Source organism: Cynoglossus semilaevis, chromosome 7 (assembly GCF_000523025.1).
Source record: "Cynoglossus semilaevis isolate Cse_v1.0 chromosome 7, Cse_v1.0, whole genome shotgun sequence".
Lineage (NCBI taxonomy): Eukaryota > Metazoa > Chordata > Actinopteri > Pleuronectiformes > Cynoglossidae > Cynoglossus > Cynoglossus semilaevis.
Genome location: NC_024313.1, coordinates 8,939,673 through 8,953,222, shown reverse-complemented (window position 1 = coordinate 8,953,222; position 13,550 = coordinate 8,939,673). Strand labels below are relative to the sequence as shown.

Here is a 13,550-nt window from a genome sequence, read left to right as displayed (position 1 = left end):
CTGATGTCTGCAGTCTGACTTTGCATAACAGCAAACAGAGGATGGAAATGACTGGAGGAGAACATATTAAAAATCTCACTTTGAAACACAACAACTTGAACCGTTTCGTCCAGTAAAAGATGTGAGGAGAAAGGTTCACTGTACGAAGAAGAATCTTGTGGACTGAACATAAGAGACCTGGCTTTGAAAAGACAGTATTTGAAAAAAGCACAACACTTGAGATACTGAACTCAATCTACAGCAAAACATTTTTTTTTATTTGTGTAACACTAATTCACAAAACAGCTGCCCCCGAAGAACCTCACGTCAGTTAGCTACCGTCGACGAAACTCATGATGGCGCTGCTGAAATTAAAATGCACGGCCCGTGTGTGAAGAGCACTGAGAGGCTGCTTGGTATTACTGGTGGGTGTGTTTCAAGTAAACAGCGACAGGAAACAGTCCCAGGAGTTTATGGGGGTCAACCCCACTAATCAAGGCAGGTCACAACACTGTGCCAGTGAGAGCACTGCAGTGCTCATTCACTTGGACCTCATCCTCCTCTCTACCCTTTCTTTTGTTTCTCTCTGTGTACCTGTGCTTGGGGCTGTTCTTTTTTCATCTAGTTTCATCTGTTTTGCTAAAGTTTCCCCATTTGTACATTTCTTTAACTCATGTGTGTCGGACTGCTCATCAAACTGGGTCACACAGTGGAAAATGTGGTTAGTGTGCTCCTTGTACCTTTCAGCAGTGGTTCCCAGACGTCTTCTTGAACGCCCAAAACAGAATACAGTTCAGAGTTGACTGCGGTTCCCCTGTGACCCTGTAGAAGGATTAAGATGTAGAGGATCAATGACTGAAGATCATTAACCTGATCAGTTCTGTCCACTTAGTAGTGTGACCAGGTCCCAATCACGATAACAATAAAAGTGAAGAATCTTTTGACACTAACACATCAAATGACAACATAAAGAAAGACAAACCTCAGAGTGATTTTTTTGATCCAACTGACAACTGATGCTGCACTTTCTCTCCTCTTTGGGAACCTTCCATCATGTACTTTCTCTCTTGTTGGCACAAATTGACACAGCGTTGGACAAATCTGTGATTGATTGTGTAGTTAGACGTCAGTAAGTTGACAGCCGCCTTTACTTTACTCACCACGGCTGGATATAAGACAAGAAGCAAATATTTAACAGAAGAAGCAGATTAGAACACAGGGAACTGTATTAATTTGGTATTAAAAAAAAATACAAATACTATTCCACCTGATCACTCTTTAGCAACTTGGACATCATTCCTGTAAAAAAATAAATAAACAAGTTGATTTCACACTGTCCAGTTCGAAGCAGTCTCCTGTCTTAGTTCAAGGTTAGGACCAAACGTGGGTCAGTCACCGCCGGAGACCAAGTCATTTCATTCTTCAGACTTTCTCTGGACACGAGAGGCTGAACATCAGTGCACTGTCTGCAGAGCCCACTATCACTGTGGATGACAGCAGCCCACAGCAGTATAAAACGGCCAAAGCCACAACAGTCGTCCTGGGAGGCTGTGAAATTGACCCATTAATCTCTGCTGTATTACTCTTCCTCACGGCGGAAAGTTGACACCTCCCTCACTCTGACAAACCTGCAGGAACCCATCTGATAGCCCTGAAACTGGCTGTCTTTTCATCTGGCCCATCAATAACACAATATTGTCTCATTTTCCTGCATTCCCTCCACAGGTGGGAGAGATTTATCACCCTCTTGTTTGATATACTGATGGACCAACAACCGAACCACGTCTCTTATGAATGAGCTCCAAACACTGCAATATTGCTGTCAGGGTAAATACCTCCAAGTCACGGCCTTTTATTCATCAGGTGTTTTAAATACCCCCTCCCAGATGTTGAACTCTCTCCTCATCCTTTAACTCAGTCAAAACAATTACACAAAAACACAGGAAACATTTTGTCATTTCTACAACTTGCTACTTCCCTCAGGTACGTAGACCAATTCATAGACAAGGATCACATTTACTACCAGAACACAACTCCATATAACTTCATCCATTCCACACATATTTTAAACAATATCTTGAGTATACATTTTTTTTAAATTAATTTAGAGCAACGCGACTCACTTGCGTTCACTCGTTTGACCTCAATTTCCCCTTTCCACATTTAAAAGGAATTAACCTTCAAGCTAGAAGGAAAAACAGTTTTCAACTTCTCCGAAAGCCTTGACAAAACTCATGAAAATTCTTGCTCTGACTCCAGGCTGCCCTTCTCCTCTGGAATGTTTTTGTACAAACTGGGGAGTTCTGAAAATCTGAGAAGACCGACGCTGATCTTTCATCTTTTCTAATTAACATTCAAACTCTGCCTTCCCTCCCACTGTTCATTAATTGTCTCTCTTTGATCAAATAAATTTACTTTTATGCTGGGGATTAGCATCCAACATCCACTGACAAACAAGATGCACTGGACGTTTTGATTTCTGCAACTCTGGAATGGCTACGACTGTTGGCAGTTCCAAGAAGGGGAAAAAAAAAGATGCAAATACGGTTGGCAGCAGTCGCTGTGAGGAGCTGGTTAAAGCAGCTGTTTGCTCCAAAGGCTTTGTGGATTCACAAAGAGTAAAAATTTGCAAAACTAGAAAGTGGTTTTGGAGCCAGCTGAAGTAGTCGCCGATCAGACGGCTGTAATTATGTTGTAACAATGAGAAAATGCTGTAATTATAATGCAAATGTTTGGGGCGTGTTATGAGATGCGACTGAAGTAAATTACACCACAAACATCCGTGGAAAACTTTACTTTTGTGTTCATCCAAAAACAATTTCATAAAAAAAGGAAACAATTAAAAAGAAAACACACATCATTTCTTTGTGTTGAAATATTTTGTCTTTAATTCAGCTCGGGAAGATAAAAGAGTTTTTTTTTTTTTTTTTTTAAAAAAAAAAAAAAAAAAACACAAAAAAAAAAAAAAAAAAAATTTTTTTTTTTTTTTTTTTGCTGTTTTTTTTTTTTTTTTTTTTCTTTTTCGGTGTTTGTTTTGTTTCTTTTTTTTACAAACTAAATTATAATGGCAGCGTTAGTGCAGCAGAACCTGAACCTTTCTAAGTGATTATGCAGAGCGCTTTGTATACAGTGTTTGTGCACTTGCACACGTGGGACACACGTGGCAGCTGCGAGGCTAATTTGGACAGAAGCAATTAATTAGACGTTATTACCAGGAAAACAATGGAGCGCAGGCAGGGGGTTTAAAGATGGAGCGTCAAAGTGGTGAACCTGTCGCTGAACAATAGGCTGATATCCTCCCACTGCCTCCTGACTAATGCTCAATTACTATGTCACACCGAAAGACACGTCCTCATGCATGTTCACGTGCACACGCAAGTTGATTGCGGCTTTTTCGCTGGGCTTTTTGTCCGAACTTTAAACCCCGCCTGAGAGGCTGTGGAGATTTCTGTATTAAAGGTGTGTGTTTTTTTGAGCAGATGTTTTTATGATTAATAATGTACCTTAATGGCAGATGCTGCAGCTGCTGCTCACAAATTCTCACAAAAAGAAACAGATTCAAAGGGCGATTTTTAGATCCCTTCCACTCTGGGTTCGTGTTATATATTTCAGATCTCTATGAAACTCTCTCCAAACCTTCATTCTCTCCTTCTCTGAAGCAGCTTCATCCATGGCTACGATTCAACCGCCCCCTCACCCCCCACACCATGGACTTCCTTTTTCCTCACAGCCACTTCCTGAGCACAGCTAAGGCAGAGTTGAAGGTGAACTGTGCCTGGTGTGTTCCACGGTGAGCCAGCAGCAGGGAGCCCGCCTCAGGCCCGTGGCCGGCCGCCAGCAGCTCGGCAGCAGCCTTCTCCACGTCCCAACCTCCTTCCTGCTGGTGGGACAGCATGTGGGAGCTGAGCAGGGGATACAGTGCAGAGGAGACACAGCCAACTAGGAGTCCGGCGTCCAGCAGCAACGTCAGGAGCTCAGGATCACTGGAAGAAGCCGTTTCCTGGAGAGATGAGAGGAGAGGAGTCGCCAAAGACAAAAAAGTCAGGAGGACATTTTCCTTTGAGGATCACATGGCCTTTGTTTAACCACTGGCATAGACGTACTCCAGGAAGAAAACAGCCAAAGGTTGGGTGTTTTCTGCAGCCAGTGTCTGTTAAGGCAAGCAGCTGTCAGGCAGAAGATATAATCTTCAAGAACACCTGTGTGTCTGGTTGAAAACAAACTAAATATGGTCCTTGATTCAGGCCTGGAACATAAGAAGTCTGCCATAAATAATGTTCTAAATAATGGCAGGACTGGGAAGGAGCCCTAGTATTTACTTCAAGTATTACTTTACAGTATTAACTGTACGAATGCATCTGTCACTCCTGCAAATACTCTACAATACTTACAGCTCAAATACCCATACTTTCAAGACCTCCCTCCCACGCACAGGTCACAGGTAAATGAACGCTAACAATGGACCAGCATGAAAACACAGCAGTGGAAAAGAACATAAAATACTGGGACTTACAAAAAAAAACAACAACAACAACAACAGAGAAACAGCAAAGATGTAATAATTTCTTTCTTCTCTCTGCAGACCTCCACCTCTCCAGGTTGACATCCACCACACATACACTGCAACCGGCAGACATTTAAGCCTATGAAAAAAACCCTGCCGGACTTAAAATGACCAATAGAACTGCACAAAATCAGGTTCCTAGTCCCTCACTGACACCCACCTGCCAATCTGACCGCACATTCCCAGACACAAACAAATGGCTGTCCGAAAATCTTCCTATTGTGCACAGTCTTAACGTACTTCTCTGCTACTACTGAACTCCTTGACCAAAATCTCTCAGCTCTTCCTACCATTACTATACATCAGTCAACAGTAGTTGTAGATAATGGCAGCATAAGAGACTTCCCAGCCACAGTCTTAAGCTCTCAGTGACTGCAGCTTCTGTGCTGGTGGCTGTTTTTGTGAGCCTGTGATTACAGTGTTACAAGCTTGAAGGAACCAGATGAGGCCACACTGCTGGGTCACATCCAGTGTTTACACTGCGGTCACTACTATCCCCTCGGCATGTAGCCATATAATAAAAGAGAGGCACAATGAATGCCATTGTGGTTTGTACAGAATGCAGAGTACTCTCTCTCTCTCTGGCTCTCTGGGTCTCTCACCAGTTTGCTGTCCTTATTGTTGAACTTGTACTTACTCAAATAAGCACACAGATATTGTATACAGGCATAAACAGAGTTCCTGCTGGGGATATTTTCATACAGTAGCTGAGGCGGTTCAATTATAAATGTGGTGCCCGTGTCTTTTCTTCTGTAGCCGAGGACAGGAACAGAGCTGAATGGATGTCTTCCTCTCAATTCTGAAATCCCTCATCTCTGTCGGCCCCGCTCCATTTCTCCCTCTGGTCCAGGGACAATTTATGCTTCAAAACATGAAATCCTCTAAAAAGAAACACTTTACTTGAGATGATCAAACCTGAAAATCTTACACAAGGGTCGGCAGAGGTTCAGCCATTGTCTCTGACAATAACACCGTCTCAGTACAGAGCTGCTAATAACATTCAGTGCCTTTTGAAGTAATTTTCTAGCATGAGTGACCCAGAGGTGATTCATAGACTTAGTCAAAGTAGTGAAAAGATTTTCCACTGTAATGTAGAATTATGTGAGGAGAAAAGATGACATTAGGTTTCTGACAGTTGGTGCCCACAGATACAACACAGTGATGTCAGACTAATGATTTCATTTGTTTCTTACTGTCACAGGAATCATGGAAGACTCAGTCAAAGACAAAGGCCACAGAGACAAGTCAGACACACGGCAATGTCTATAGAACATGTTTTGATGAACGGGACAGTTCATGAAGATGAAGTGTCAGAGAAGAGAGAAAGGACCACCACCGTTTTACTAAAAGCATACAGAGCTACGAGCTACAGATAAATTGATTAGATTATTAAAATAAAATAGAAAACAGATTATTATTTTAAATGAGGGTAGGCACTACAGCTAACCACTACCCACTGCCCACTATGGCTAATAAAAAAGCCTTCTAATGTTACAGATGAGATCAAGCCCTGCTTCACCGAGTGAGGCACAGCTGACAGCAACATGTTGCTATCCCCACAACCGTATTTTTTGTTTTGTTTGTTTCTTTTAAATTTTAAATAAAAAAAAAGCTTCTTGCAGCTTATTGAATAAGCCTCTGGTTCTCCACACTTGTATGTTAAAAACACCTTCCTTAAAGTATCCGTTTGGCACGAGGCACATGACACTGAGGAACAAAAGTCTGTCTGAAGCTCAGTGTCAAAGAAAGATGATTTCTTTATGCATTCCTTTGTGTGGAGTTATCTCCTGGTTTAGCAGAATTGTGCTGTTAAAAACCCTGTTATTTTAATCATTGCATCGAGTCTCCAGCTGAAATGAGGTGTGATAAGAGTCTAGAGGGGAAAAAATATTTTCCCAATAGAGTACAGCAGCAGAATCCGACCAGGCAACAGAAGTGAATGTCTGAAAAGGCTGAGGTTATTTCTGCCAACACAATAATGAGAACAGCAGTGTTTCATTTAACTACAGCCAGAACTGATGCCCACATTTGGACCATTAGAGCTTCAGGATGTAAGAAAAACTAACCATTTACTGGAGATCTGAATATTAATTCAAACTCAGTCCACTCTTATTTATTTCCCTAATGATCTGCACGCCACATGGCTCTTCAGTAACTTTGTCATTTCAGTCTGACCGACGATCATTAGAAGTGATGGTCAAAGATTTAACAGAGCAAACTTCATGAAGTAAGACCAGGATTCAAACCAGCAAACTAAAATTTGTTATGCTGTCAGATCCCGAACCACAATCAATGCACATGATCTTAGAGAAGGGGTTATTCTAAGACCTCATTAAACAGGACCAGTAACGGCTACAGCCCACAGGTTACAGACGTGTTATGTCTGAATGGCACAAGGACAGCCAATCAGGAAGCCTGACAAGGTGGCGTTAAAAACAAGTCAGAAATTCTCCAATAAAATGTATCATGTCATGTTACCATTTGTCAGGGAAATTGAATTGCAGGTGTCAAAAAAGGCCTCACAAATCACACCTGCCTGAGCGAACACTACAAAAGAATATCGACGACCTGCACGTCAACAACCACCGTCATCTGGCTTCATAATGAGATAAAGAATCAAAAATATGCACAAAGTCCACAACTTAAACAATATTTATTTTTGTTCTATTCTGTGCCTCCTGTTCAGTAATGGATGTGAGAAAAGCCCAAGCAGACGTTCAGTTTTTCCTTCATGCAAACTGGACACAAGTGTGTGAACGTCCACCAGCCGGGCTTTTACTGTTTGAGGCTGTCAGGAGAGACAGCAGATTTGACTGGGCTGAAAATAGACATGGACGTTTGGCAGAGTGATGGAGGGGAATCTTGATGTCAGATCGCTGCAGAAAACCCCGTGTCCCCTCTACATCATGAACGCCTCTGTCGCATTCCAGTGCACAGACCTGCATCTGGTCGACAGAGGAATGTGAATGTATTAGAACTGCATTTTATAGCTCTAGTTGAGTTTGAAGGATTTCTTTTTGCTGCCATTTATGCTGCAATTACAAAATTACAGAGCTGAAGTGGCTGTTTATGTTGTAAGTCTTCATGACAGTGTGAGTAAAGGAATAATTTAGTTTTTTCAAGGAACACATTTACAACGTATAAAATGAGACAAAACAGTTTCTTAACAGTTTCTGAGCCGAGGACATCTATTATCGATATAAGTAGGACTGATGTTGATTACATCCACAGGATAAGACATTGTTGCCTCACAACATGTATGGAGTATACAAATGTCTTAGACTAAAACGCCTTGAGACATAATAGAAAATATTCTGGTTGCTCTACTAATTTCTGTTGTTTTCTGCAACCTGTCACTGGTTAACTGGTTTATTATAAAGAAAAGCGTCTGAGTTTGTTTTTCCGTCCTTCGTTGAAATCATCTCGCCTCTTCCTCTTATAATCTTGTCCATTTTATTTACCCTCTCCCACACACTCCTCCTCTGTGAGTCTTTTAATATTTCTGCCGTCCTCAGACCCCCATCATCACTAAAAGTTCAGGAGAAACAGAGTTTGACTGATGAGAGAACACACCCATCAGGCATTCCTCTCTCCTTCTTATAAAGGTCAAGTGCCTGGAAAACATGGAAAGGTTTGGCATGTTCTTTTCTCTGTGTGTGTCAGGTTAAAAACTCCAAGACTTCTTTAAAATTCCAAACAACACCATGTCCTTCCTCCTCTCTGTGGTGTGTGTGTGTGTGTGTGTTTGTTCATACAGTAGACAGTGTTAAATGTGAGTCACTCAGCCATGTTGAATTGACATCAAACTAAAGCAATACAAAACTCTAATCCCTCACCTGCTTTTTTTCATTTTTTTTACCTCCGCCATCTTACCAGGTGTGTTGTACTTCTCCATCACTGCTCCCTCATTGGTCAGTATTTCAACCGTATTTTTCTTTACTCACAGCACTGCATGTATCTCATTTCTCCCCCTGGCCTCCTCCTCTCCCCCAGCGAAACACGGCAGAGATATTTAATTGGAATTACTATGCACGTCAGATTTCTGATACATAATTCATGGCCTTCACAGCAAGACTTCTTTTATAAATTAAATCATAAAGCTTCTTTGGCATGCCAGATAACGTGTCACTTATCTCCAGCCTTACCCACTCCTCCACATGCCCCCCTTTCCTCCCTCTCACGCTTCCTCCCTTCCCTCTATCGTAACAGTCCCTGGGATAAAGTCGTGCAACAAAAAATAGGCACACAAATAACACCAAACTGTCCTTGCTTCCAACATGACATGATTGAGAGTGGCAGAAAAAGAGGCAGAGCAGACAAAAAAACAAAAATAAAATGGCTTCTGACGCACATGAGCACACACACAGACACACATGTAGGCCAATCGGGGACCAACACATCGACTTGCAGGCGAACAGTGGAATTAACAGGTCCAATATGACATCAAGGCTGTAAAAAAGGCAACTTAAACAAGCAATAAGACACATAATCACCTGATCATACACACAAACAAAGAGCCGTGTCGTCTTCACTCCACTGGGCAGATAAACATTAGTTGAATTAGTTTTTAAACTGAGGGGCACCCTGAGACAAGAACTCACATTTATTATAAAAAAAGCATCAATATTAGCTGATAGTGGTGATGTGCACAGAAAGACAAGACTTGAGTCATGGGAAAAGTTATAATAATAAAAAAAACATCACCAGTTAAAGGTGATCCAATGCTCTCCTACTGATCTCCTTTAAAAACCAACAGAGCAAAACCATGTGTTTGGTCCAAAATTTTAAAAGAAAATTTAAAAAGAAAAATTAATATCTGCTTTAAAAGAAATTAACTACTTTGAATCAAGTGCTGCTCAGTTCACATTGAGAATATCATGTCATCATCTCCAAGGTCCCCTGTGTCAATCTTTAACCTGTTCATTGAGCTAACATCAGCTAACATCAGTCTGATGGCTCTAAAATCTGCTCATCACAAATGGCTTGGACCTTTTCAGTTGTGTATATGTTTGTGTGATCAGCTCCTCAGCCAAAACAAAGTCAGGGAGCAGTTACAGATGTCTCCATTAGAGGTTAGTTTACCGTCTTCTCTTTCTACAACTTTACACAGCAGTGTGCCCCCCTCTGCTCCTCCTCAGCCCCCATACATCTAACAACAAGGAGCAAAAACACAGAAGAAATGCAGGCGGTGACTTCCAGGAGAGACGTGAGAGAAGAGGCCACATTTCTCTCTGCCACCAAGGAGAAGAAACAAAAGCCTGCGCCGTGTTTTACCATCTCATTAGGAACAATAGGAAAATCTCTCCCTCTATTACACCGTCTTCTCCTAGTCTTTGTCTACTTTCTTAAACGTCCGCATTACACCCACATCTGTCTGTCGCTTCTTCTTCACCACAGTTTTCTAACACCCACAGAGCTGAGCGTGCTGCTACCACGAATCACAGCAATAAACACAAGACAAAATAAAAATAGCCACATTCACTACAGCCAAACAGGTTCACCTTCTCTCATATACTTCTTGAATCAGCCGTTAGTTTAATTAGTAACCAATCTGGAGAATTATTCTTCCTCAAACAATCTCTGGGGCATCTGCATTATGAGGAGACGCAGAAGCAAACGCTGATACACAGCGGACACACACGCAAACTGTTGAATGGTACTTAAAGATAAGGCCTGTCAGTCACTTGGACTGACATGTTATTTTGTGTTTAATTAACAGCAAGAAAAAAGTAATGATGCTCAGCGGTTAGGTTAGCTTCACTGATGTATCAGCAGACTGCTGCACTAATTAAAACACTGTATTTGAGAACCAGTATTTCATGAGTTTACTGAGTAGAGTGGTTGGTCTTGGTCTGCATCTTGTATTATAAGTACAATACTGACATATTCATGAATTGCACATATGTCATCATGTAAGTGGTTAAAATAGTCTTGGGGCTCTGAGCGAACTTTATGTAGAAGTAGAATTATAGAACTGACTCTTCAGGTGTTTGTAGTTGCAGAACCATGTTTAAAGTATATCTGGATAAATGTCCAACGCCCTCAACCATTACAGAAGATAAATTGTGTTTTCTATATTGAAAAAAGCACACGGCGAAAAGTGCATAGAGTAGCTGTTTCAATACGTTAAAATCTAAAGGGCAAGTCGGAGGAAAATGGAATCATATTTCCTTTTGTTTAATAGCAAAACTCACAGAGCCAAAGGTCACGGCTCAGTCGGTATTATCACGCCAAATTCTTTCAGACCAAAAAAGTCTGCATGAAACACTGCCACACCGTAGAACCACAATCACAATTATTATTAACAATTATTGTTAATAGCCCAAATAAATGGCCAACTCTTCAAACTTGTTGGCAAATCTACACACACATGTAAAAGGCAACACAAACAGTAGCTGTGAACAGATGAAGACGTTCTCCCAGATCCACGGTGAGAAACATTATCAGCCGTGTTCTACTGTACAGCCATTTCTCTCTTGTGATGTTGTCTGAAGAAGAACACAGCAACACTTTGTTGCTCCAAACACACCACTGTTCATTCCGATCCTAGGTGGCGACGGTGAGATTTTTTCTCAGTGTGGTGAAACCCAATACCTGTCTCACCCTCTGCATCTGTCTGGTCTATCTCTCGTGACATTTCCCTTTTCTGTCAAGCCGGGGACCGCGGACCCTGCCGTGTTCTCTCTAATCCAGGCGTGGGCAAACTTTTTGACCGGCGGGCCACAACTTTCAATAGATGGAGCCATTGTGTGAACTAAGGTAAGTGACATGTAAAGATGCTTTTATCATTTTCTATGCCATCTATTGGGTCAACGTGGGTATTGCAAGGAAAAGGCGGAAGTATAATGACAATATAAATAAATTATATAATTTGGAGAAGTTTGGCGGGCCGGATTAAAAAGCTGAAGTGGCCGCATCCGGCCCCTGGGCCTTAGTTTGCCCATGCCTGCTCTAATGGATCTTGGTAGCTTCTACAATGTCTTTTTGACTGTCTCTTTCTTATTCAGTCTTTTGCTCTTTTTCTTCCATTTGATTTTATCTCAACACATCCAAATCACATATTCAATGTCTTTTCCACCTACGGCCTCTTTCTCTCTTGGTGTTGGCGTTGGAGCAGCCGGTTGCTCAGGTGTAACCACGCACCAGCTTGAGGGTTTTATTTAATGGAGTTTCTGTCAGCTAATAGCGAGGCTTTTTCTTATCTGATGCAGGAACAAAGCGAGGGTGTGCCGGGTCTGAGAGCTGTACTTTGTGGCAAAAGCTTATCTGATCAGGAAACACTGAAGAGCAGACCACACAGTCTCGGAAAATTACTTCGGTTGTCTGAGCTCAGAATTTCCAAGATCAGAGACAACAGGAGGATGCATTTCAAAGATTAGTGTTTTTTGTAAGGTATAGGTTTGGTTTGCCATATTAGAACCTGTTCACCTGTACAGTAATAAGACTCTGGTCTGATTGTAAAGGTATAGGATACATCGCCGGTTTTACTTACGACCGTCATTTTGTTGATCTGATCCAGGGTCAGCTGCAGAAGTTCTTCGTCTCCACTTTCAGCCATCAGTTTGAGAGCAGACTGCTGGAGGTTCGACTGATTCTGGAGCATCAGGGTGGCTATGTGTTTAATACACTGAAAAAAGGAACATCGAGGGAGAGAGAGAGGGAGGAAGAGGGAGAAAGGATGGATATGAAAGAACAAACAGAGAAAGGGTTAACAGGCATCAGGAGAGAAATAAAGCCAGAGATTGATAAAACTGGGAAATATAATCAGAGAAGGAGGGACAGCACCAAAATGGAGAACGAAACAGCATACAAAGACGAGAGTGGGCATGGAACAAGGAAGGTTAATCGATGTGTATACATACTGTTCACACACAAGTAATTGATTCAAAATACACAAACGCGTGCACACTTGACACACACCCCCGGTGCAGTTCCGTCCAGTAATATATGGCTATCACGATGCAATCTGACTCCCCCATGCTCGAGCGGTTTCATTGCAGCAGATTCAAATTAAAGCTCTTCAGAACGGAGTAAAAGGCCTCCCTCCCCACGCTGCACCCCCTTTCCCACACTAATATTAGACAGCCAGCAGACACTAACCCATTCACACTGAATAGCATTTGCGCTAAACTAATATCACAGTCAGCGAGAGCTATATGTACAGAAAGGCATTAGGCTTAGCATTTCCTTGGTGCTCAGTGGGGCATGAATAGCATCAGGGGCCGTCTGATATCAAACCGAGGCTACTGCCTGTGGCACAATGCATAAAGCAGTGAGCTGATGCTAACGCACTGCTCTGAGTTACAAGATTAATAGCTTTAGGCTCCTGTATTAAGATGCTGTTAAAATGGTGGCAGTGCTCTAAGGTTACACTTACACTGAATGCAAATAGCTGCACCTTTGTACAGTGACGACAGCGGTGTCACGATGACAAATGTGTTAGAGTCAGCGTTTCAATGGTAGGATTTTTGCAAACTTTTGCTGTGTTGTCACAGTTGATGATTATCATTTTTAGGCCATTTACCAGAAACTTAGAAAAAAGATATTACTGCTGACCAGGAAAAAAAACCCACATCGATAAACAATCAAAAAAAACAGTGCACACACATTGTTTACAGCGATTACCTGTACAGGGAGCTTGTGCTTGGTGTTATAAAGGGTCCGCACCATGCTGACTATCTGCTGACCCAGGTCTAATTTGGCCTCTGAACCTTGGCAATGGGTCAGCAAGGCTGAGGTCAGCACAACCCAGGGGTTGTGGTCCGATTCTGCCCTGAAGACAAAGAGCAAAAAAAGGACATTAATTATGAAGGTGTGTGTGTGTGTAGACTGTGTTGTGTTTGTGCTGAGATGGAAGTCACTCACAAGTTCTGTGTTATAAAACTCAGGGCAGTGTACTACAGTACAGTGTGTACACCGTGAAATCACAGGCTGCCGTGACAGCAGGCAGATCCATCCAGGTGTTTGCAGGCGATCCGATGATCGTTCTGACACTGATGGGTAAGTC

At 42.0% G+C, this 13,550-nt stretch overlaps 1 protein-coding gene and 1 long non-coding RNA gene across 2 annotated transcripts in view; both read right to left on the bottom strand.

Moving 5' to 3' along the window:
• Window positions 1–229: 229 nt before the first annotated feature.
• On the bottom strand, window positions 230–2,905 carry LOC112487217 (uncharacterized). Its single transcript, XR_003050103.1, has 2 exons — window positions 962–2,905; window positions 230–801 (listed from the first exon to the last, which is right to left on the bottom strand). It is a non-coding gene; the product is annotated as an uncharacterized LOC112487217 (long non-coding RNA).
• Window positions 2,906–2,976: 71 nt separating this feature from the next.
• The window catches only part of nbas (NBAS subunit of NRZ tethering complex), a 107,057-nt gene continuing 96,483 nt past the window's right edge, over window positions 2,977–13,550 (bottom strand). The window contains 3 exon segments of the mRNA XM_008313261.3: window positions 2,977–3,979; window positions 12,036–12,170; window positions 13,169–13,316. Of these exon segments, the coding sequence (XP_008311483.1) occupies window positions 3,704–3,979; window positions 12,036–12,170; window positions 13,169–13,316 (559 nt within the window). The 3' untranslated portion in view covers window positions 2,977–3,703.